At 44.0% G+C, this 26,764-nt stretch overlaps 1 protein-coding gene across 1 annotated transcript in view; it reads right to left on the bottom strand.

Moving 5' to 3' along the window:
* The window catches only part of RNF38 (ring finger protein 38), a 191,195-nt gene extending 166,680 nt beyond the window's left edge, over positions 1-24,515 (bottom strand). The window contains 1 exon segment of the mRNA XM_037902208.2: positions 24,284-24,515. Coding sequence (XP_037758136.1) covers positions 24,284-24,416 — 133 coding nt within the window. The 5' untranslated portion in view covers positions 24,417-24,515.
* Positions 24,516-26,764: the final 2,249 nt, after the last annotated feature.

Raw genomic sequence — 26,764 nt, 5'->3', positions numbered from 1 at the left:
CATTGTACCTGCCTAGCAGAGCCTGATGGTTAGACGCCCGAAACTGTAGGCTGGCTGTCAAATAAAATTTTCCTGCCAAACAAGTCCAGCCTCTTGGTGTCTTTATTTTTCTGCGTGACGCTCGCCTGGCCCTGCCTGGCCCTTTTGTTGACGGCGGGCAGAGCCAGAGACCCCACTGGAGGGTGAGTGTACAGGTACTCAAACCCCGTTGCAGGGACATAGTACTTCTAAGGTGGAATGGAAGAGGGGGTCTGCCACACAGACGTGGCAATTTTAAGGACCCCTAGGTGGATGGGCAGTGAGACCCGGGCCGGGGTGGAGGAGCGTATAACATTAAAGAGGTCAGACTCCTCCACTTTTAGGTTGGCAACCACCCGTTTGAGCAGGGCCTGGTGCTCCCTGAAGTCATCGGGGGTGGGGTGAGGAAGGGGAGCTGCTCATTTGCGAGGGGCCTGCCACCGCTTCATCCGGAGATGAAGATGATGACTGTACAGCAGCGGGAGGTGGCAGATTCTGCACCGTGCTCCAATTCAGGTGCGAGTTGTGCCGGGGGCAGCTTGTCCGATGCGGCCTGGGAGGAACGGCGGGAGTACGGGACTGGCGTAACAGGTACACCCCATGCGTTCCAGTACTGCCACTGGGCTGCGATGGTCTCGCCTTTTATAAGCAAGGGGCTGAACTCCCCTTCAGGCTTGGACCATTGCCCTTCTGGTGACCAGAGTGGAGTCATAGATGCCTTAGTCTGCAGACTGACCCCTGTCGGCGACCGGTAAGGAGAGGGCGAGGTCCAGTGCCTGCCCGAAGACTGGTACTGCAGAGCTGGAGACCGGTGCCGTGACTGGGAATGATCCCACTTGGGGGGGGCGGGGGGCGAGAATCAATGCCTGGGAGACCGTCTAGGTAATGGTGATCTGCGCCATGGCGAACTCTGGCAGGAGGCCCAATGGTACCATAGGTATAAGGATCGGTGTCGCAACTCAGGTGTCCTGTGCCTTGCAGGCCGAGACCTTGGCGACATGGACCCCTTAACTGGGGACCAAGGCTGAGATCTGGGGTATGAGGCTGCGGTGATGGGGACCGACGCCTGCAGTCCAGGGACACTCCGCTGCTTTAGGGGACGGTCCCATAACCGGCTTGCCCGTAGATGCCGGGGCCTTGGCTGGGTCCGTCGCCTGACTTGGCATCTGCAGCATCAGTCGACCTGCTTGCACTTTGCCACCGGGCCCGCTTCTACCATAATGACCCTACTAGGTCCCGGACCCTCTGCCTCTCCCAGGAGTCGGAAGTGGGTTCCTGGCTGGACATGGAGGCCTGACCCACAGCAATACCCCTGAGCAGCTCCAGGGCGGGCACATGGCCTGACACAGGTCCTTTGCCTGAATCCCCCTTTTTCTGCGGTGCTGGCAGACCTGTCAACTTCGACCAGTTCTTAGACACTGTGGAGGGGGAACGGTGCTGGGAGGGTTCTGGTGCCGGTGGTGCGCCGACGCCGAGGTACCGAGCATGGAGTCTGATCGAGAGGGATCCGAAGTAGGACGAAGTGCAGCCTCCATGAGGAGGGCCCTCAAGCAGATATCCTGCACCTTCGGAGTTCAAAGGCGGAAGTTTTTGAAGATCCTACACTTATCTCTTTCCATGGGACTCCCCCAAACACTTTAAATAGGGCTAATGGGCATCTAATGGGCATCGGCCGGCTGCATGATGAACATGGCTTAAACCCTGGGGAATGGGGTATGCCCTGCTCCGAGGTGAAGTCCCAGCCGGGACTCTCTAAACAACTACTCTAACACTTAACTTAAAGGTCTAAGTACCTAGCAACTAACAACAAAGGAGACAGAACAATGGACTGTAAGAACCGCTAACGCTCTTGCAATGCAAGACAAGGCGCTCCAAGCAACCGTCACAGGCGGTAAGAAGGAACTGAGAGGGCGTAGGGTCAGCAGCACTTCATATACCAGTGCATGAGCGCAGCACTCAAGAGGGCACTACAGCCGACCCTACGGATACTGCGAAGGCAAACATCTCCGACTGTGCACATGGGCACACGCACACCTAGAATGGAATCAACATGAGCAACCACTCGAAGAAGAAGGGACAGTTTTTGCAGAAACACATTTACAAGTTTAGTACCAGCCTTGTTCTCCCTCCCGCCCAAAATCTGACCGCATCTGCTCCCTTTCCACAATACTTCCTGGAAAAGCATTTGTGGGCTAGCTGCTACACAAATTTAAGTGAATAAATTAAGGATTTAATTTCTCAAAACTCAAACTCTTGCAACATAATACATGCAACATCTGGCAGAAAACTGCTGGAATTCAGATGTGTTAAAATCAAAACCGATACATATACTACTTTTTCACATTCTTTCAAACATTAAAAATAAAGCAACCCACTTCCCTTCTCTTTTTCAAGAATCATATGTACTTAAACATAAAACTTGTCAACTCCATAGGATACATAGGTTTGTGCAGTTCTACTGGCTCCCGGTCTGAAATGCTTGTCTGCACCTAGGCTGGTTCAGGTTTTTGAGACTGCTCTCTCTTTAGCAGGGTTACAAAAAAGTTTTCCAAATGCCAGCAAGAGGGACCCCAGTCACATCTGTTCGAGCCCAGCCCAACGATTGTGCTTTTTACATCGCAAGTTGGGGGCAATGTTACACATCATCGTTTAAAGATCTACAGACTTGGGTGACCCTTCTCTAAAGGTCTCAATAAACGCTCTCAGGTGCTGAATTGAATTGCAGTTTGTCAAATAAAAAACAAAACAAAACAAATGTCTTTGGTACACATTAAATGTCTGAGATTCTGTACTAGAAAGAGTAAAATGCTGTGTGCAGTCTGGATCAGATAAGTCTACTGTACTAAAAAATCCTCTAGACACGAAAGGTAACCCAGACTCCACCAAAACCCTTCCCCTTTCATTTAAAAAGAACTAAGGCAGACTGTAAACTAATGCTTCAAAGTTGGGACACTTCAACATGGAGGGGACCGTATATTCCGGGAGAACAGGGGTTTAAAAGCCAGCACCAGAGAAGCTAGCAAATGGGAGTTTTGCAAGGGAGTACGTGAGGTAAATACACCTAACAAACTTAGGCCAATAACCCCCTGAAAAAACAAAGAACAAAACAAAACAAAAACTGTGCAAGAGTAAAAATACTGCAGGCAGAAGTCCAGCAGCTGAGTGTGGGCTAACCAGTTTATTGCACTGAATGCAGCATGTATGATTACCTGTCTTATGGGCAGGTGGTGGACTTATGTGTGCATTCAGTGCAAGGAATGCATGGCCCTCAGAGACCAAGTATGGGCTCATGAGACAACAGTGACTGAACCAGAGGACTGAAAAGAGACAGAGAGGTACACCCACAAGACTTTCAGGGACACAGTAGAACGGACCCACCCCTACTCCAACAGCTGCTGAGGAGCACGACAGTCTCAGGGAAGGAGGACATCAAGCTGGAGAGGAGGAAAACGATCCCATAGTTGGAACCCTCCTTCCAGATGAGGTCATAGTTTCCTCTCACACTGAGAATACCCCTGAATAAACAGTAATGGGGAATTCAAATATTAGAAGCATGTACAGTTGGGTTTGTGATGACCAGGAAAACCACATGGTGCATTGCCTGCTGGGTGGAAAGGTTTCAAGACATCTAGATGAACATCTAGATGAACTTATGTGCAGTGCTGGGGAAGAACCGACAATCACGTAGGTACCAACAACATAGGAAAAGGTAGGAGAGAGGTCCTGGAGACCACATTTAGGCTGCTAGGTAAGCGATTGAAGTCCAGGACCTCCATGGTAGCAGTCTCTGAAATTCTTCCAGTTCCATGCACAGGGCCAGGAAGACAGGCAGAACTGCAGGGTCTCAATCTGTGGATGAGACGATGGTCTAGGGAGGAGGGATTTAGGTTCATTAGGAAGCGGGGAAGCTTTTGGGAAAGGAGGAGCCTATACATGAAGGATGGGCTCCACCTAAACCAAAACAGAACCAGACAGATGGAATATAAAATTAGAGAGGCGTGTTAAACTAAGGACTGGAAGAAAGCCGACAGGTGCAGAGGAGCACACAGTTCAGACAATCCTCTTAGGGGAGGATTTATTAAAGGCAATACTCTATATCCTAGTAAAGAGGAGAGGATAGAAGTTGATAAAGTACAGGAAGGAACTGAAGAGAACGAGTGAAACGAAAAAGAGTCCTATTTAATTACATCACATGAAGGCAGACAACTGAATATCAACAAATTTTATAGTGTTTGTATAGAAATGCAAAAAGTCTAAATACTAAGGTGGGTGATCAGAGTCCCTGGCATTTAATGGAGATATTAATAAAACAGACATCACAGAAACTTGGTGGAAGGATGAGAATCAATGGGACATGGTATTACAAAACACATAGGAATGACAGAGTAGGTCATGCTGGTGGGGGAGTGACATGATATATGGAAGAAAGCAGAGTAAAATATAGTAAAAATCTTAAATGAATCAAACTGTATTACAGAATCTCTATGGATAGAAATTCCACACTTGAATAGAGTATAGCAGCAGGAATCTTCTAGTGACCACCTGACCAGGATGGTGGTGATGATTGTGAAATGCCCAGGAAGATTAGAGAGGCTACAAAAACAAAACAAAACAAAAAAAAAAACCAATAATAGAGGGGGATTTCAACTATCCCCATTTTGACTGGGAACATGTCACCTCTGGACGAGATGTAGAGATTAAATTTCTAGACACCATAAATGGCTGCTTCTTGGAGCAGCTTGTCTTGGAACCCACAAGGAGAGAGGCCATTCTTGGTTTAGTCCTAAGTGAAGCACAGGCTCTAGTCCAAGAGGTAAACATACCTGAACCGCTAGGGAACAGCGACCATAACGGAATTACATTTAACAAACTTCTAGGGGAGAAAACAAAGAAACCACTACAGTAACATTTAACTTCAAAAAAGGGGAACCACACTAAAATGAGTAAGCCAGTTAAATGGAAATTAAAAGGAACAATCACAAGAGTGAAATGCCTGCAAGCTACATGGAAACAATTTAGAAATACAATAATAGAGGGTCAAATCAAATGTATACCCAAATCAAAACATACAGTAAGATGAACCCACAAATGCCACCATGGCTAAACTGCAGAGTAAAAGAGGTAGTTAGAGGCAAAAAGGCATCCTTTAAAAACTAAGTCAAATCTTACTGAGGAAAATAGAAAGGCACATAAACTCTGGCAAATCAAGTGTAAAAGTATAATTAGGCAGGCCAAAAAAGAATTTGAAAAGTAAATAGCAAAAGACACAAAACCTAACAGCAAATATTTTTAAGTACATCACAAGCTGAAAGCCTGCCAAACTATCAGTGGGGCCACTGGACAATCAAGGTGCAAAAGGAGCACAAGGCCAATGTGGAAAAGCTAAATGAATTCTTTGCATCAGTCTTCACTACAGAGGATGTGAGAGAGATTCCCACAACTGAGTCATTCATTTTAGGTGACAGATCTGAGGAACTGTACCAGGTTGAGGTGTCAGTAGAGGAGGTTTTGGAACAAACTGATAAATTTAACAGTAATAAATCACCAAGACCAGATGGTATTCACCCCAAGAGTTCTGAACAAACTCAAATGTAAAACTGCAGAACTATTAACTGTGGTATGTAATCTATCGCTTAAATCAAACTCTGTACCAGATGACTGGCAGATAGCTAATAATGTTATGCCAATTTTTTAAAAGGGCTCCAGAGGTGATCCTGACAATCACAGGCCAGTAAGCCTAACTTCAGTACCAGGCAAATTGACTGAAACGACAGTAAAGGACAGAATGATCAGACATGAAAATGAACACAATATGTTGGTGAAGAGTCAAAACAGCTTTAGTAAAGGGAAATCTAGTAAAGGATGCCTCATCAATCTATTAGAGTTCCTTGTGGGTGTCAACAAGCATGCAGACATGGGTGATCCAGTGGATATAGTGTACCTGGACTTTCAGAAAGCATTTGACAAGGTCCCACACCAAAAGCTATTAAGCAAAGCAAGCAGTTATGGGATAAGAGGGAAAGTCCTCTGTAGAACTTAAAAAGTAGCTGGTTAAAAAGACAGGAAACAAAGGGTAGAAATAAATGGTCAGTTTCCACAGTGGAGAGAGGTAAATAGCGGGATCCCCCAAGGTTCCATACTGGGACCAGTGCTGTTCAACACATTCATAAATGATCTGGAAAAAGGAGTAAATAGTGAGGTGGCAAAGTTGGCAGACTATACAAAATTACTCAAGATAGTTAAGTCCAAAGCCAACTGCAAAGAGCTACAAAGGTATCTCACTAAACTGGAAAAACAACGAGGAGTCCGGTGACACCTTAAAGACTAACAGATTTATTTGGACATAAGCTTTCATGGGTAAAAAACCCACTTCTTCAGATTGTCCAGTGGAAGATTGTCTGAAGAAGTGGGTTTTTTACCCATGAAAGCTTATGCCCAAATAAATCTGTTAGTCTTTAAGGTGCCACTGGACTCCTCGTTGTTTTTGTGGATACAAACTAACACGGCTACCCCTCTGATCACTAAACTGGGTGACTGGGCAACAAAAAGGCAGATGAAACTGAACGTTGATAAGTGCAAAGTAATGCACATTGGAAAACGTAATCCCAAGTATACAGACAAAATGATGGGGTCTAAATTAGCTGTTATGAATTAAGAAAGATCTTGGAGTCATTGTGGACAGCTCTCTGAAAACATTCGCTCAATCTGCATCAGCGGTCAAAATAAGCTGACAATGTTAGGAACCACTAGGAAAGGGATAGATAATAAGACAGAAAATATCATAATGCCACTATATTAATCCATGGCATGCCAACAACTTGAATATTGCATGCAGTTCTGGTCGCCCCAACTCAAAAAAGACATATTAGAAATGGAAAAGGTACAGAGAAAGGCAAGAAAAATGATTACGGGTGTGGAATAGCTTCCAAATGAGGAGAGAGAAATGCTGGGACTGTTAAGCTTAGAAAAGAGATGGCTATGGTAGGGTGTGATCGAGGTCTATAAAATCACGAATGGTGCAGGGACAGTGTTATTTACCCCCTCACATAACACAAGAACCAAGGGTCACCCAATGAAATTAATAGGCAGCAGTTTTAAAACAAACAAAAGAAAGTACTACTTCACACGACGCAGAGTCAACTTGTGGAACTCATTGCAAGGGGATGTTATAAAGGCCAAAAGTATAACTGGGTTAAAAAAAAAAGAACTAGATAAATTCATGGAAGATAACCATTGATGGATCTATTAGCTAAAATGGGCAGGGACACAACCCATGCTGTGGGTGTCCATAAACTTCTAATTGCCAGAAGCTGGGACTGGACAACAATGGATGGATCATTCAAAATTGTCCTGTTCTATTCCTTCCCTCTGAAGCATCTGACACTGGCTGCTGTCAGAAGACAGGATACTGGGCTAGACAGACCACACTTATGTTCTCATGTAAGTGTTCAAAACTTGATGCAACTTTAAATGATTAGCAGATGAGGAAGCCATCTTAAATGTCATCTTTCTGTCTCTTTCTCTCAAAAAAATGATTTACCACCACTAAAAGTTAGAATAAAACAGCCACTGTTTTTGTGAGTTTCACAAAGAGACATGCTAGTGCTGCAGCAGCAGTTAGCTAGCTAGCATTTATCCAGAGCTCCAACAACCTGAACGGACAATGCTATAAGAATGGCCATACTGGGTCAGACCAAAGGTCCATCTAGCCCAATATCCTGTCTTCTGACAGGGACCAATGTCAGGTGCCCCAGAGGGAATGAACAGAACAGATAATCATCAAGTGATCCATCCCGTCACTCATTCCCAACTTCTGGCAAACAGAGGCGAGGGACACCATCCCTGTCCATCCTGGCTAATAGCCATTGATGGACCTATCCTCAACCCTGTTATAGTCTTGGCCTTCACAACATCAAAAAACACAAGCTGCTACAGTTTGAGCTACAGAGCCACTAAACTATCCCAACTAAAACGTTTTGGCATGAGATCATCTGTGTTAAAATTGTGCTGCAACTCACTAAAGCAAAATTTGAATACCTTTTAGAACCTTGTTATTGGCAATAGCCTAGGAAACCTCAAGCCATCTGCCTTCGCTTCTGCACTGACATCTTGGCTGACCGCAGGGCTCCCTGTCAATCAGCAAGAAAGTGCTGTGCTGAATCAAGATATCACTTTGTCCTTCAACACATATGATACACATCAAGCGGGACCATTCCAGCAGAGTGTGCTAGCATGTCCCATAGGATAGCTGAGCAGTGGAGAGGGGGAAAGTTGAGAGGAACATATATGCATAGGAGAACCCAGTCAACAACAAAAGAAGAGGCACTGGAGAAGAGTAACAATGGGTGGGGAGAATATCTTTGGGATTCACCCACCTGATTCTAACAGAGGATGCTCAATGCTCTAGAGAAACGGAGGAAAGCTCCAAGAGCCCTAATATACTTGGAGGGAAAGTTCCTTCTTGATCCAAAACAAAGCAAACAACGTGAGCAAGAATCAATTACATTAAACATCTAAGGACTGGTCTACACTAGAAAAGTTAGATTGATGTAACTGTCAGCTGGGGTTGTGATTTTTGACTGATACAGTTATACAGACCTTACTATAGATGCAGTTATATTGGTACAGAAGGTGTCTTATACCACTATCACTTATTTCACTTCCTGAAACTCCCAATATAGTTAAAACAGCAAACCTTCCTAGTGCCGGCAAGCCCTAAATCACAAATTATAACCCAAGACACTCTCAATACCAAACTGTCTTAAAAACCTCCACAACCACCTCTGGTTCTGCCAGTACCTGCTAAACTTTAATTTGTTTAAGAAGTTGTGTTTTTTTCCTGTCGCTGCCTGACTAGATAGCTAAATCCTTGCTCAATTATTTTGGTCCCTCTTTATAGAAGCAATAAACCACACATAGTCACCTCTTCTCCAATTGCATAGGTTTAAGCTCTTCAGAATATTGTAGTTAAAACATTCTGAACTGCCCATTAGTATCTCTTCTCCAGACAATTCTCCGTAATTTGTATATCCCTAAGGAAGTAAAATGTCCCAAAATTGGATGCAGTGCCCTGAAGGTGCAGCTACACCATAGCCTCGCACAATGGTATAATGATTTCCCAGGTCTTGTTTATAATACTCCTTTTGATGCAGCCCAAGATCTTATTAGATTTCTTTGCTGCAACTGGACAATGTAGTCTCCTGTTTATGTTACTATTAAACTTGAATCCAAGTTCCTCGTGCTGTCAGGAAGACTGACTAAAGCCAGAAGAGAAGGTAAACAGCAGGAGAAGTAGAGTCATGAAGAGAAGGAAAATGCTCTTATAAATGTTCCTCTTGTTCGTGCCAGACAGGAAGTGCTACATCAAAAAAAACCCAAGACATAATTGATAGGAAAGCCCCAAATTATTTCTCTTACTGTAGAGCAATAAGATAAAGTGAAGCAATGGGAAGACTGGCAAGTCTCTTGGCATCAAAATGTTTTAAGATTACATTTGCTCCACATTAATCTGAGATTCAAACTCTCCAGAAAACTCAGCTTCTTCCCTAGTTTTCATTTCTTCTTACCCCTCCACACACAGACAAAAAAATGCCCAGTTTCCACACATCTAGCTATATATGACATATTACATAATTCACACCACACACACACCCCTTTTCTTTTGCAAGTCATCTTTTATAACACACACAGAGGGGGTTTTTTGCAAGGGAAAAAAGGGTGCATTTTTTGTTTATGAGAAACAGAATCCTAATTCTTTTGTTCTGAATTTGTGAAGTAAGAAATGACCAGGTCTTGTCTACCCTGCTTTACTTGGAAAACTCTATGCATGACTGGATAACTAGAAGATATATCATGTCACGGATATCGCTCGAGTGAGGATTGACTGATTAAATTGCTTCCTCTCTCAAAGTTTCCTTTTTTTTGTTTGCACAGATTTAACTCAAACAACTGACAAATTTGGAACGCTGCAGTTAGGCTCAACATCCCTGCCACTTTGGTTAAGGGGTACAAGTGCTCCGCATTTGCTTCTCAGACCTCCAAGGGAGTCCCCCAGCAAAACCGGGAAGATGAGACTTGACATTCTTTACACATCTAAGGTTAAAAAACCAAAACACCCCCACCCCACCCCATACAGACAGTCCCTGGGAGAAGGAAACCTTTCAGGATCTCTTTATACATCATAAAACAGAAGGGAAAAAGAAAGGGGAGGAGAGAGAGCACCAGTTCCCTCCCCAACCCCACCTTCAGCAAACCTCTAAATACAAACAGTGTTTAAAAGAAATGTGTCTTTCTTGGCCTCTCTTCAAAATAATTAGTTTGATACCAACTGAAACCCCACTTTAAAATAAAATCACACTTGGCAGGTTTCTGAACAGATCAGAGCTTCCACCACCATTTTCAATTGCTGGGGTATTTCAGTTACATAGCACTAGCTCATCTCCACTTACCTGTGGCTGATGCAGGGATCCCTAAAGCTGAAAGTAATAGGCCCCATTCTTCCGCTATTTTAGAATTTACCTAAATTTCTTCTCTAATCCTTAGAGTTTACTATGCCAATCACTGGTTAGCAATATAAGCATCTGCTCTCTTATGTAGATTAATTTGTTCTGAATCTCCTCATTCAATAGGAGCATCCAAAACACAGGACAACCCATTTGGTAACTTTTGCTTGACACACAAACCCCTCAAGATTATTGTTCTGGACCACAAAACACAAGTGGCAGTGGTAGTAATCATTGATAGCATCTCAAAAATAGGAGTACCGGTCGTACTTTTGTCAAATCATAACCAGCCAGCATATTATAAAGTTACAAAATCAATAATAGTACACAAGATCTCCAATTAAAGCAATAGAATTCAGTGGACTGGCAATTTTTTCTCCTCTGAAACATCCTAAGTTTAGAAGAAACAAACAGATTACCTTTCACCACACTTCTTTAGACTGGAATCAGTCATTTGGAACAGTTATGTGACCCTGCTGGAATATCGCAACCATTCCATTTGGAGCCAGGAAGTAGTTTTGCAAAATTGCAGCACAAGTACTATGGTCTAATACCTACTTCTGTAAGCAGTCTGTGTTCTATGTTTTGTGCTTTCTCCCATTCCTGCCCCAAACACTCTGTTGTAATGGAATTTCTAGCCACAGCCATCAGTTCAAAACAAAATATCATGAATTCAGATAGGAAGCCACAGACAAGAGATTGACTTACTTATCTGAATGCTTTTTAAGATACCATACCCTTGTTACAGGTACTTCTGAAATAACAGGAATAGTGTCTAGGATTCAAAATCAGTTTACGTAGATCAGTGACTACTCCTATAGATAGAGAGAAAAGTAAATGGACTCTCCCATGCAAAAATAAATAAATCACCATCAGCAGAATTTCAGTTAAAATGGGCGATATGATTTTCAAATATGGGAATATCTATTCTGAATAGCTAAACTCTATTTTACAAGAATTTTAAAAAATAAATGAGAGAAGAGACTCCACATACACGCACACAATCCAGTCAGTTTAGCAAATCTCTCTCTTGCACTCAGAGGTTGAACCCACCTGTAGAAAGCGAATAGTCAAGATTATTATACCTTTTTATGATTTAAAGCCTTACCACTTTTTTTAAAAACCTTCTCCTGACCCAACCAGCCAATTACAAAAATACCCAGACAAATCATTAGGCAATTCCTGTGCATTTATTTATTTATTTGGGTCAGTAATCTTAAACTACAGGTATCACAGGAAAAAGGAGTCTTAGCATTCCCTACTGGAGACTCTATGCTACACCCTTAAGAATAAGGGAATGACAATCTGACTTATCGGTCTATTTTAGGGACTGATATGTATTTATTTGTTGTTTGGCCTATGGTATGCCAAAATGGTATATTTAATCTAGGTTACTAAATTAAGATCACTATCCTCTCATACTATAAGAGAGCTATTTGCTGTTACCAGCTTCAATCCTATTCCGACCACCCTGTTACAGAAGTGTCATAGCCTCAGGAAGAATTGGAGGTAGAATCATCATCTCCCAGACACTTTTCTAGCTCAATCCCAGCCTGCCACAGAAATCAAGTTCTGTAAGGAAAGGGCACACAAAGATATTAAAACAATTTCAGATGGTCATTTATGCAAATGCAACTATAAATACGATCGGAAAAAACACCATAAGTATCATCAAATTAGATTTCCAAAGTTTGTTATCTCTGCAACTGGAAAAACAGAGGGATGGGGAAGGGGAACTGTCATAAATATAAAGGGAAGGGTAAACACCTTTAAAATCCCTGCTGGCCAGAGGAAAAATCCTTTCACCTGTAAAGGGTTAAGAAACTAGGATAACCTCGCTGGCACCTGACCAAAATGACCAATGAGGAGACAATATACTTTCAAAAGCTGGGGTGAGGGAGAAAACAACATGTCAAGGTTCCTTCCCCACTCTGAACTCTAGGGTACAGATGTGGGGACCTGCATGAAAACCTCCTAAGCTTACTTTTACCAGCTTAGGTTAAAACTTCCCCAAGGTACAAACTATTTTACCCTTTGCCCTTGGACTTCCACTGCCACCACCAAATGTTTTATCCAGGTTTATTTTATTAGGAAAGCGCCTGTTTGGAAACGTCTTTCCCCCCAAAATCTTCCCAACCCTTGCACCCCACTTCCTGGGGAAGGTTTGGTAAAAATCCTCACCAATTTGCATAGGTGACCAGAAACCCAAACCCCTGGATCTTAAGAACAATGAAAAAAGCATTCAGTTCTTGAAAAGAAGAATTTTAATAGAAGTAACAATAAAAAGAATCACCTCTGTAAAATCAGGATGGTAAATACCTTACAGGGTAATTAGATTCAAAACATAGAGAATCCCTCTAGGCAAAACCTTAAGTTACAAAAAGATACACAGACAGGAATATCCATTCTATTCAGCACAGCTTATTTTCTCAGCCATTTAAACAAAACAGAATCTAACGCATATCTAGCTAGATTACTTACTAAGTTCTAAGACTCCATTCCTGTTCTGTCCCCGGCAAAAGCATCACACAGACAGAGCGAGAGAGGCTTTGTTTTCTCCCTCCCCCCAGCTTTTGAAAGTATCTTCTCTCCTCATTGGTCATTTTGGTCAGGTGCCAGCGAGGTTATCCTAGCTTCTTAACCCTTTACAGGTGAAAGGGTTTTTCCTCTGGCCAGGCGGGATTTTAAAGGGGTTTACCCTTCCCTTTATATTTATGACAGGAACCTATCAACTTTTTTTAATCTACTGAAATTGAGCAAAAAGGAGTTTCCAGTTTACAAACTGTTCTACTCCACTGACATTATCTACACTTACTGAAGCAGCCTGTATTCACACAGGATTTATTTTCTTGCAGATGATGGGACATCAGAGGGTTAGGACATCATGCGTTCAGATCTGCTACTGAATGGACAATAAGAACATACTCCTTTGTTGGCAGCAGATTCCTAAATATGGTTGATATTCAAAGCATAGTATTCCCAGGTTCAGAGACCCTATCCTGTGCCTGGAAAAGGAGGAGTTAATAGCAACTCAGGTTCATGAAGGTGCTGCAAAGAAGCAGCTGCTCCAGGAACAAAGGGACTCGCCTGACAGAAGGCTGTTCTTTGAACCCAGGACTGGGTAAACTCTGAGCCTAGAAACATCTGTGTGTTACATTTTTATGTTTGTTATCTGTTTTTCTGAGACCAAGAGATAAAATTTTCCCCAGGAAAGGGGATCTATCTGGCTGACCCTGCACTTTTGTGCTTTATTGCTTCGTCAGCTTACACACAGATATGCTCACAATACTTTGAATTAAGGAGCACAAGAGTATTATGATGGAAACCAAGAACAGTTTGTTTTGTTATATTACAAATTAATAAAGAATATTAAAAAATACACCAGAACATGAAGTGTCTTAAAAACAACTTGTAAAAACACTTTTCTTCTATTAGAAATGAACATAAACTAATGGGACACCCTACTGAATATATCCAAGTACAGTAATACAATTTAAAAGCTTATATATGTACTACATAGTGAGCAGTGAAAGCATGCAAGACATAACAGACAAGACCAGGCTGGAAATTTTCAACAAACATTTAAAAGTTTCAATAAAAGAGGAAAGAATTTTCCCTATTTCTGTTACTAGCTGTAACAGACATCAATGAAGAATATCCAATATAAATTTTTCTTGTTTATTTGTAAATTGATATTTCAGCTTATACCATACTGTTCAACAAACTTCTTCACAAATATAAATGTTACTGTCACACAGTCTTGATATTTTTGTTACACTATTCTCTTAATTGGTTAAGAGCTTTCTCTCTCCCCTAAAATATAAAGCATTAAGAATTTCTGAAAATCCTGAAATGCCCTAATCCATAAGCATAATTTAAAGAGAATTATAGTATCTGCCATACTTGTTTTCCTATCAATTTTGTAAACATTTTTTAAAATATAAAATCAAAACCTTGCTTGAAATATAAATATACATGTATTAAAAATACACATGCAGTGTTTCTGCACCATGAAGCATCCATATGCTCCCATGGCTTGTGAGCCAAAAAGTGCAGCATTTTACTTCAAAACCTGCCTCCAAATTCCATGCACAAGCCATTTCTTCCTGCTTGGCTTTCTGCCACACCAACTTATAAGAGAAAAAAAGTGGTCCCACACAAGAGATCCACCAGAATATCTGCAAACTCCAAAAAGGCAAAATAGTCTGATTATGTAAGGAAGAAGCTAAAAGTACAACACATGCTACCGCAGGGGAAAAGAAAGTATATCTCTAATCTTGCAAACATTTGCACAGATTCTTAGCCAAATCAATGGGACCACTCCCATGCATAAAGTACATTAATAAAGTTTCTATAGGATCAGGGACTAAGCTACTACAGAAAACAGTAAATTTATGCTCCGAACAGCAGGAACTTGCTATTGGCAAAATACATACACACCTCAGTTGACATTCATACACACAGGGCGAGCTGTAAACAGTGGTGAGGGAGCAGTACTTCACCAAGAACTGCCAGAGCCCTGGAATAGTTTGCTGCACCTTGCTACGTGTCGTCACTTACTACAAATTTTGCCACACATGTAGTAATGAAGTGGTCCGTAACTTTCCCAGCACAGAACCTGCAATTCTATCTTTTCAATGAGTGTTACTGGCTACAACCCCTACGGGTTACATAGCCATTCTCCCTCCACACCTGGATGGCATGGTACATAACATACACAATCTTAGGCTATTCCTTTAAAAAATGTAAAAAGAAGCCTACACAGGGGAGTGTGTAGACCATGGGCTAGAATTGAAATTTAATAAAAGTCATGAAATTCAGAGTTAAATTCTGTCCCTTGTACATTTGCATTAAGACAGTGTACTTTAAGACATGATCATATGATATATCTTGTAATACAAAATACTACATATGTGCATGTACTATTATAGTGCAATTTCTTTGAACGGTTGTAAAGTATTTATTATTTGCCGACATTCAAGTAACATATTGCTCTGTTCAGTATTGTGCAATCATGCAAGGGAAGACCCTATTGCAGAGGTAGTCTATTTTTTGTCAAGATCCAAATTTCTCAGGCAAGGTCCAAACTCCAGAGAGAGCAATAAAAATCCCAATAATAATAGTAAGCAAATAAAAAGATTTTGGGGTCTGTTCAAAAGTGTCTGGTGGCCCCGATTTGGCCTGCAGTCCATCTATTCATTACCCCAGCCCTATTATAATGCATATATATACACAAGGAGGAAGAATGGAAATTAAGTGCAAACCTTAAAATAAGTGTACCTGACTTTTGTGCAATTAGAATCAAGCAACGTTGCATTAAAAGCTCCTTTTAGTTTGTTTTTCCCTTGGAAGTCTCCCGTGCAACTACTGACCAAGCCCAATGGCTTAATTTATGAGAGCTGAAAGATTACAACCTTCAGTAGAATAACGGCAAGCTGATTATTAAGCAAGAATCAAATCAAACACTATTATTAAGCAAGATCTGAAACATAAAAAACAAAAGGAAGTATTTCTTCACTCCTTGCCAGAGGATGTTGTGAAGGCCAAGACCATAACAGGGCTCAAAAAAGAACTAGATAAATTCATGGAGGATAGGTCCATCAATGGCTATTAGCCAGGATGGGCAGGGATACTGTCCCTAGCCTCTGTTTGCCAGAAGCCAGGAATGAGCGACAGGGGACAGATCACTTGATGATCACCTGTTTTGTTCATTCCCTCTGGGCCACCTGACATTGGCCACTGTCGGAAGACAGGATACTGGGCTAGATGGACCTTTGGTCTGACCCAGTAGGGCCATTCACATGTGCTTAAAAGCCTCCACATACATATTATCAGTCCATCTATGAAAGAACAATTCCCAACAAGACTGTTACAGGTGCTCGACAGCCTGGTGAACATGGGTTATCTTCGCTTGGGTGCAGGAGAAGTTAGCAAGATGTTTTGAAGTTTTGGGGGGAGAGGGATAGCTCATTGGTTTGAGCATTGGCCTGCTAAACCCAGGGTTGTGAGTTCAAACCTTGACAGGGCTATTTAGGGATCTGGGGCAAAAATTGGGGATCGGTCCTGCTTTGAGCAGGGGGTTGGACTAGATGACCTTCTGAGGTCCCTTCCAACTCTAATATTCTATGATTTATGAAAGTGTTATGTCATCAGTATGCTGATGACACACATCCCTTTTCATTGGGCCAAAACCAAAGCCACAAGTGAACCTTGGCGAGCAGGCTAAAGATCAACCCAAATAAGAAGGTGGCATATTGGTAGCAGCAACTACAGGAGATGACAGATGCAAGCTCACTTCCTTCAGTTGGGGAGGTGGGGGCAGAGTATGTTTTAAGAAAGTGAACAACTAGACCATGCGTGTGTGTCAGCAGTTGAGAAAACAAAACACTCAGCATGCTCAAAAATACTTCTTAAAATACCTATAACTTTGCTATTTCAAAACCACTTCCCCCTCCTCCCTCCAAACAGGACAGAGAGCATGCATTTTCTCATTCTACATTATATGTCAAATAAGTGCTAAAAGAAAGCTATATTGTTAAGTTATCAGAGCACAAAAAGACTAACCAATAGTTCTCACCAGTTGAAAAAATGTTTTTCCACGTTCAGGTAGCGCAAACAACCAAATGGATATGTATTATGCTTTGTGCACACAAGACAGAAAGAGTACTTCAGAACAAGCACGAGAGATTTCAACCAAAAGGTATCTATAGAGCAAATAAAAAGCCACTGAAAAAATATGCACAGAATGGAAGTTCCATCTCACCTCTAACTGCATCAACAATGTATCACAATAGTAAGCCACAAGCATGAAGGAAGGAAAGTATAATTTAGTTACTAATTAAAGACCACAAACTTTTTAAGACTAGCCCTTTAATATCCTGTATTCTCACCTGTTCCATATAGTCCCCTCCTCCTTCTGTACTACACCTTTCAGGTTGGGCAAACTGACATTTTAGTCAAAACTCTCTCCACCTAAACTTCTGATTCATTTTAGAAACCAAACAAGAAACTACCTGTAATTCTCATGCTTCAGTTATTTTAAGAAAGAAGCTGAGGTTGCAATGGTATTAGTGGAACAAGATTTAAAACACCATCTTTCATATCAAATCATGAATTAAAAGATTTTGTATGCATAAGGGCCTCATTTTGCCAAGATAATCTTGTGGGTGAGAAGTGGCAAGACTAAAAATATAAAGAGGTAAGCAAAATCTTTCTAAAAATTGAACCTGTTCCCCCCTCCACCCCCAAGGATTTATATAATGTTCACAGACATGCTTATTAGTACTCTTGTTAAGGCATTTCTTCCTGCTCCCTTTGGTGACAAGACTATTTTTCACCTTAAGTATGTGCAAGCAGAGCATCACCCATAATATTTCTGCCTCTCCACCTGCCCCAAAGCACAACATACAGATAAACCAGAAAAAGTACAAAACTTTTTGCTGGTTTATCTTCTAAAGGTAATATGAAACTGGAATGAATTAGCTAGGAGTTCAAGCAACACATGCCCTCTTCAGACAAACTATGTCTCAGCAACAAGACAGACAGACAGACACACACACAGGAACACCAGAATTTCAAACATATTAAATTGCATACAGGGAAAAAAGGAAGTTTCATAAACTAAACTAAAGAACAACAAGGAGTCTCCATGCATCTGAAGAAGTGGGGTTTTTACCCACAAAAGCTTATGCTCAAATAAATCTATTAGTCTTTAAGGTGCCACCACAGTCCTTGTTGTTTTTGTGGATACAAACTAACACAGCTACCCCAATACTTAAACTAAAGAATGTACCCATGACTATCCAATCGTAAAAGGGGTACTGAATAATTATGGATAGCTGAATTTAGTCATTCAATCATCAAGGCGTTTTTCAGTGTTGCTATTAGACATTGGGTGGGCCTGAGCCTCTTTCAGATACTTTTGTTTCATTGAGGCTCTGCTGTATTTCATTAAATGACTTGTAATTGATAATTTTGTATTTTTCAACTTAATTGGAAGTACTAGTTTTTAAACCAAAAAGGATAGAGCCATTTAATTAATGCTAACTATAAGACACTAGGCCTGATTTTCCTTTCACTTACACAGTGGTAAAGCAGGCATAACTCCACTGAAGTCTATGTAGTTACACCAGTGTAAAACAAGTGTAAGAGAAGAGTCACGCCCATTACCTTCACATGTAGCTTTGCAATAGTTCCCTTGTTGACAGAAGCACCTGACCCAGTCTTTTATCAAGTGTAGTCAAGATCCGGAGATGGGGGTGTACACAATAGGTAAATACAGCAACCCGAATTTATTGTATATTCTACAGCTAACCAGTTTTCATGTTTCAGCTAAAATAGCTAGTAATATTCAGAAGAGACCTTTTTTGTACCATCCAAAATGGGCTGCCAGCACACCACAGCCCTGTCCTGTACCTCGGCAAGCTTGCATTGCACCCAAGGAGCCTGCCCCTCTATTGTCTTAGAGGCTGATTCTGCAAGGTCATTCAACTCCTACTTAAATCAATGGGAACTGAGGTCACTCAGCGCCTTGCTGGATTAGGCCTTCACTTGTTAAGCAACCTAAACTGATGTTGCACAGCAAAAGACATATTTTAAAATTAAATACTTCCGCTCCTCCCCTTCCCAATATTAAGTAGGAGTATGTCCTATGGGATAGAAAAGACAGATTTTCTTAATTATGAAAGATTTCCCTACTCTACCCCAGCAAGTATTACTTTCAGGGTATTCATATTCTGGTAACTGTAGCAATAGTGTGGTTTATGTCATTATGTTTGTCTGAAACCTGAAGGGTCTCTACAGTTATTTGTCTTGCAGTTTTAAAAAGAATGCACCCTAAAGTAGAGCCATCATGTGATCAGACTAACAGAATAATGGGAAATAAACCTGAAAAACATAAGTTTGTCAGTAGTTTCTGTTTGCTATAGGAAAGCAGCAGTAACTAGCCCAAGCAACTACCATCTCCTCTCCTCCATACTGTACCTTTTAATCAACTTAACATGTTCCGACAAAGCAACATAGCATATCTCTGGCCTAGTATACCATGTCTTCACAGAATCTTTCCCAGTTGAGTGAACATATTTATATTCACCATATATTAATAAATATTTAATTTGCTCAAGAAACTAGGAGCTAAGTGGGAAAGTTATCAAGATGATCCATAGGAGATTCTTACGGAAAGGTGCATATTATCTGAAAACAATCATCATCATGGAAAACAAGTATACAAATGAATGTGTACATTTCCCAAAACAACCCCGAAATCTATCTCCCTTTGGCTAGGGGCATTAACATTCTTAAAAATATATTAAATGCTTAAACCCTTGAAATGGGTAATTCCATATACTGTGGTTAATTTATTTCTATTGAAAAGCTGTTTATAACAAGCACTGGAAATTAAAGATTTTAAAAAAAAACAAACCCACCGTACTTTCCAAAGTTTTCACTAAATAATTTAGAGAACCCAAAAGGTAAATTGTAATTTAGTATCCAAGCTAGCTAATTTCTACCCAAAGATTAGGCTGTATTACACACTCTGGGTTTACAATTCTGAGCAAGTTCTCACTAAGGATTACCGTCAAACTACAATCATTTCACCTAAAATACACTAGCCTTGAATATAAAAAGGTGCAAGAACAGATTTTTATCCACCAAATCCAAGTATTGAATGTGTTTCATTTATTATTACTAAGGAGATATACTTGCATCTTGCTCTACTTAAGAGGGTCATAAAGCTGTGAAGGAACCAGGGTAACCTAAGTAAGAAGACCCACATCTCTGAGCATGCAAGATTTAAGCATGACACTCCCCATAAAAATCACTGTAACTTCAATTCAAAAACAGAACCATACGTACTGCACACAGATAACTGCTAAAGGCATAAAAAAATTGCATGTGACAATCTGAAATTTATTGGGAGTTTTCAGTACTTAAATTGCAATGTTTAGCATATACAGCTGCATCAGGCAAAATCGCTATGAATTGTAAGAGCTTTCCAACTCACTTCAATACAAATAATGGCAGCACTTTTACAAGCAGGTCCATCCCCTCACACCCTGCAGTTTTGCGTATGTCTGAAAACAGGCACTGATCTTTTGATCAGCAGTTTCAATTCCTCCAGACTAAAACTCTTAGCAGCTGCTTACTTATCTGCCCAAACAAGTATCTCCCACCACCCCTCATAATAATAGTCTTTGGTGACTGATGTGATTCTGTGACATCATTAATTTGTAGTTTTAGAACTATTCCATCTAAAATTGAAAAACAACAAGGCTGAAAATTGCAAGCAGCGTTAATTGATTTTAGTGCAGCTACCAGGAGTCAGCCAAAAGGTAGTTTTCCTAAGTAGAAACATTTCAGAGAAAAGCCACCTTTAAAATGCATAGTCTACCACTCACTGAAAGTACTTTATTCTAATGTTGTTTTTAAGGTTCCTTCCTCCCTAAATACCACAATAACAAAAATAATTTTATAGATGGGAGCTTACAAAAAACTGAAGGTGAAAAGGACTGAAATTTTCCATTAAAACCACACCTCTCTTACAAACTGACAACCATGTCTCTACCTGTTCTCAGCTTTTTCACTAATAAGATATGCCTACAGTGACAGAGGTAACGCACTTTCCTCTAGTTCTGCCTGAAAGTGCCTCTTAAGATTAGGATCAATTTCCTGGATGAAAAGAAGAGTCAGCAGTTCAGCTCTATGTTTTCCATTCCACTACCCATTTATTAATTTGACAATCTTGAATAAAGCCCTTTGCATCTGTTGACATGTATATTTAATGGGAAAACACAAATGAGAAACAAAAAAAAACATACTTCACTAGACACGGGGGGGGGCAGTAATTGTTTGCTACAGATTCTGGCAGTCTGTAAAATGTACTAAGTTTTCTTAATATTGAAATCTAAACATAAGTTCATAATATCGTTATTTCAATTTTTTGAGAACAGAGACTTGATTAAATAGCAAACTAATTGAACACTATTACTTTCAATAACGTGACTAACAGAAAATCTTTATCAACTGTAAAACAAAAAATTTTGGCACCGATTCTGCAAATGCTTCAGCACATGGTAGCAAAGTTAAGCATGTGCATAAATGTTTGCATAATTGGGGCCTTAAAATGTATTTTTGTAAGACTAATCAGTTTTCCACAAAGTCTTGATCAGTAAACATAAATAGCCAGATTTTTTAAAAAAAACCCAGCTTCAATTAGGCAGCTCCCTAAATAGGAGCTAATCTCTTTTGAAGAATCTGCCCTTAACACAGTTCTAAGTACTATTTTTATACACAGGCCCTACAAGCTTTCCTCACTGCAACAACTCTGCAACTATAGTTTAAATGAGTTTCTAAGCAAAAGGCTTTGGCTAATAAAAAACACAACAGCCTATTGCCATACACAACTCTGAGAAGAAAAAACATCACAGGCCCCAATCCTGTAAACACTTACACACATGCCTAATTTTAAACACCGAGGGGTCCCACTGAAGTCAAGGAGACCACTCACATGCTTTTAAGTGTTTGCAGATTTAAGGCCTTAACATTTTTGCACCAAAATAAAGTTGAAGGGAGCAGTCAAAAACTATTCCTCACTGGGGTAATACTGTGTAGCCATTTTTAACAGGAAACAGTCATGACTCTTTAAATAAAATAAATAAATAAATATAATAATTTAAAAAGTGTCAGGTGTCAAATGCCCAATATAAAGTGGTAATTAAGAAGGCAGACGGTGTTTCCAAAAGAATAAGGATGTTTTCCAATAATCTCCACATTATGAAGATATACAAGAATTTAAGAACTCACCCATTTTAACTAGCATATTTATTAGAAATTAAGGAAAGGGAGAAACAACCTAAAGAGTTAGCCTCTGTTTTGGATTTGCACACAGACACAGTAATCCTCTCCCATATATTTTCAAAACTAAGCATCACTGCTGACTCATTTTTTCCCCAAAAACTGTCATTTTTTTCAATATTTATATTGAATAAAAATCAAAATGCTATTCCTATGAAAACTGATTTTCTGATGCCAAGACAAAAAGCTGTTGGACAGCAAAAACTAAAGCAGTCACAAATACTCATTAAAATTAAGTAAGAGTATTTTACACATATGGTTGCTAAAAACTGTGTGTTATTAACACTAAGTCAGTTTTATTACCTAGTTCTTCCTTTCCCACAGTAGTCCGGGCTCGCCATGAACAATCTCAGAATCTCACATGGCTACCATGTCCAGTGGATATCCTTTGAGTATTATTATCAAAGTTCTGTTAAAGGATTCCAAGTCTATATTTAACAAAATATTGTATGAGGGCATAGCCACAGCTGAAGCCAATGTAAAGAGAAAGTAATCTCAAGTACATTGAAAGACCTACTATAGCTATAGGCTAGAAAAAATAAAGATGACAATATATTATTATATTAATAACAGATGTGCTATTTCAACTTCAACTACAGAGTCTCTACCACAATAGTATAATTTATAATTCTGCATCTGACGTTAAGAAAAAACCCTGAAACATCACAAATGATGGAATAATTTTAAATGCTTCTATCCTAACTTTTAGAATACAATCTACGTGGCAGAGATTACCCCAACAGAGTATATGCAGCAAGAGAATTAAACAGCATCCTTTGGGCAGACAATTCAATCATTCCAGCATCACAAATATTGGGAGTACATATGTAAAGAGGGAGAGGAAATATCTCCTCCCTGCAGTCTTGCAGATTCCATAGATCCACAATGATCTTGGCCAGTCTATTTCTCACTTTGATTAACATAAAAGTTTCAGTTGTTCTGAAAGTTACCATGAGGCAAAACTTGAATAAAGTCACAACCAGTTTATTTACTTTGTTGTATTCTTTCAAGATACTTCCTTTAAAGTCATTTTCCTAGGGATCTGAGCTTCTCTTCTCCCTGTATGAGCTACTACTATGTCATTCTGGTGACTTATAACCTCAGAGCTTCAGTCTGTGTGACAACGCTGTGAGTGTCCATAAGTAACTGTGAGCTCAGAGCTGAACTCGTCATCAGATCAAGGTTTCCCCCAGCAGAAATGGGACGGGCACAAACAGAAAACCCCCCAATTTATGTTGAGTGTGGGGTAGCAAAATGCCTCCACACACAGAAGTCTCTCCATTTCTCTGCACCAAACTTCCCACAAGTAAGCAGAAAGCATGTTTAATGTCTTGATATTATAAACACCCACCCACCACGACGCTGTACAGACAGACACATGTCATCTTCCCTATGGGGACTGATACAGACAGAGCGATTGCTTGGAAGAGCTAAGGCTGAACAACTCTGGAGAAGCGTTACAGATTGTGTCAACTTTGGGAAAACAAAGTGGGCTGCTACTCCTATGATCCCTTATGGCAGCCCCCGGCACCACCAAACTCTTCAGTCCCTATAACAACCCCACCACCACCACCACCACCTCAAAGCCCAGCAGCCTATCCCTGTCCCTGGAGCACTCCTAGTACCCCATAGCCCAGGCCCCCAGCACCGCATGTCCCAAGCAATGCCTCCCCAACCTTTCTTTAGTTCCCCTGCACCCCACCCAGCACCCACTCCCCCTACACCCCTTATCAACCCCCTCACATGCCCTACTCCCCCCAACACACCCTCTCCCCGGCTTTCCCCCTACCCGTCCCTCCACATCCCCCACTCCTCCTGCACCCCAATCACCCCCACCCCACCCTTCCCCCACATCCTCACTGGCCTCAGTACACCCCCTCTCCGCCCCCCAGGCGCCCCTTCCCCGTTACCTGGCGCGGGGGCGGCCCGTGGGTGCCCGTGGCCGGCGGGGCTGCCTCTGCCCTGGCTGCGGACTCCCTGCTCCGGGAGGCTCGGCCCGTGGAGGGGCGGCGGCGGCTGGAAGTGCGCGGCGGCCCCGCTCATGGCGAGGGTGAGGAAGCCGGAGCGGGACCGGGAGCGGGTGCGGGGCGGCTCCAGCAGCAGGAAGGGGGCCGGCGGCGGGGAGGCGGTGGCGGCGGCGGGGGCCGGCGGCGGGGACTGGAAGGCGGGCGGCAGCGGCGGGGAGGGGAGGAAGGGGGCGGCGGGAGGAGCCGCCGCTCTGCCGCTCAGCCCGGCTGGCGGGGCCGCCTCGCCGGCCTGGCCGGGGGGATCCAGGCGCCCGGTGGCCCGCGGCTCCTCGGCGCCGGCGGCCCCCTGCTTGGCGGGGTCCCGCTCCCGCAGCCGGGCCGGGGGGAAGAGGCGGGCGTCGGGCTGCGCCGCGCGGGGCTGCGAGCTGGCGGCGATCGGCATCGGCTCGCCCGGCCGGCGGGGCCGGGGGGCGGCGGGGCCGGGGCGCGAGGGGGAGCCCTCCGGGGAAACTTACTTTGCGGGGGGGGGGTTGGAGCGGAGCCGCGCGGCGGGGAGGGACCCGAGGGGGGGCCGCCCGGTTTGGGGGGGCTCAGCCGCGCGCGCGAGAAAACAAAGGCGGCTGCCCGCCCGCGGTGCCCCCTCCCTGCGAGCCGCCGCGCCGCGGAAACGAAAGCGAAGGGCAGGCGAGGAGCAGGGGGCGGCCGCTCCGCCGCCCCTCCCGGCGGCGCCTACTCCCGCCTGGCTCCCCTGTCCGCCCGGCGTGCGCCAGCCCGCCCGCGGCTCCCAGCCGCCTTTGTGTGCGCGTCCCTCGGCCCGCCTCCGGCCTGCTGGGGGGCGCCGCCGCGCCCGGGCGCGGGGAGAAGTTGCTGCTGCTGCCTCCGCCGCCCTGGGAAAGAAACTCTGGGCTGGCTCCGTCCCCGCGGCGCCGCCCGGCCTCGCCGCCCCGCATAAATTATACCGCGGGGCGCTCGGCTCGCTCGCCGCCAGCCCTGCGCCGTCCCACTTCCGTGCCCAGCCCGGCCGCTCGGAGCCGGCCAGCCAGCGAGGGGGCCGAGCGTCCCCGGCACAGACCAGCGCACGCAGGGCACTGCCCGGGGCTCCCCTCCGGCAAACCCGCGAACTTTTCTCCCAGGGCTCCTGCTTGCTCGGCCTCCCCCCCCTTCTTCCGTGGGGAGCCGCGCTAGCAGCTTGGGGTCCAGCCCAGCCCGCCCCGCTCTGCCCATTGCTGCTGGGGGGATCGGCGGGAGCCTTTCAAATCGCCTTGGTGGGGCTTCCCTCCCCCTGCTCCACACAGTGACCCCCCCAGCGCTCCCCGGGCCAGGGGGCACTGTACTGCCCCCGAGCTGCCAGGGGCGAGGAGGACGGGGGGCACTGTACTGCCCCCGAGCTGCCCGGGCCAGGGGCGAGGAGGGTGGGGGCACTGGTACTGCCCCCGAGCTGCCCGGGCCAGGGGCGAGGAGGGCGGGGAGCACTGTACTGCCCCCGAGCTGCCCGGGCCAGGGGCGAGGAGGGTGGGGGCACTGTACTGCCCCCGAGCTGCCCGGGCCAGGGGCGAGGAGGGTGGGGGCACTGGTACTGCCCCCGAGCTGCCCGGGCCAGGGGCGAGGAGGGTGGGGGCACTGGTACTGCCCCCGAGCTGCCCGGGCCAGGGGCGAGGAGGGCGGGGAGCACTGTACTGCCCCCGAGCTGCCCGGGCCAGGGGCGAGGAGGGTGGGGGCACTGTACTGCCCCCGAGCTGCCAGGGGCGAGGAGGACGGGGGGCACTGTACTGCCCCCGAGCTGCCCGGGCCAGGGGCGAGGAGGACGGGGGGCACTGTACTGCCCCCGAGCTGCCCGGGCCAGGGGCGAGGAGGGTGGGGGCACTGGTACTGCCCCCGAGCTGCCCGGGCCAGGGGCGAGGAGGGCGGGGAGCACTGTACTGCCCCCGAGCTGCCCGGGCCAGGGGCGAGGAGGGTGGGGGCACTGGTACTGCCCCCGAGCTGCCAGGGGCGAGGAGGACGGGGGGCACTGGTACGAACCCAGAGCTACTTGTCATGTTTCTTCCCCCCTCGCCCTTTTAAAAAAGCTCTAGGGCAAAACAAAACGAAGTGTGCTGGCCTGTGGGTGTCTGTACACGCGTGGGTCTAGATGCGTGTACACAGACCTCGGCTACTGTAGTACAGGCACGCACGTGTGTGTGTGTGTGTGTGTGCGTGTAATAAACCCAGCCCCGCCAATGCAATGATCCAATCTGGTCTGAGTGGTGTGAAGGGGATGGGGAGAACAGAGGGCTACCCGTAGTCACAGACTTTCCATGCATGTGCCTTTTGCACGCCCAGGTGAGCGCTGGCACGCGGGCTCCTGGGAGAAGTTGTACGCGCGCGCGCGCACACGCACACACACTGCCCGGGGAGAGAGGGGAGAAACGTGCAGGGATCAATAGC

The sequence above is a fragment of the Chelonia mydas genome, chromosome 5 (assembly GCF_015237465.2).
Source record: "Chelonia mydas isolate rCheMyd1 chromosome 5, rCheMyd1.pri.v2, whole genome shotgun sequence".
Classification (NCBI taxonomy): domain Eukaryota; kingdom Metazoa; phylum Chordata; order Testudines; family Cheloniidae; genus Chelonia; species Chelonia mydas.
The sequence above is the reverse complement of the archived record's forward strand: the minus strand, read 5'-3'. Positions and strand labels throughout refer to the sequence as shown.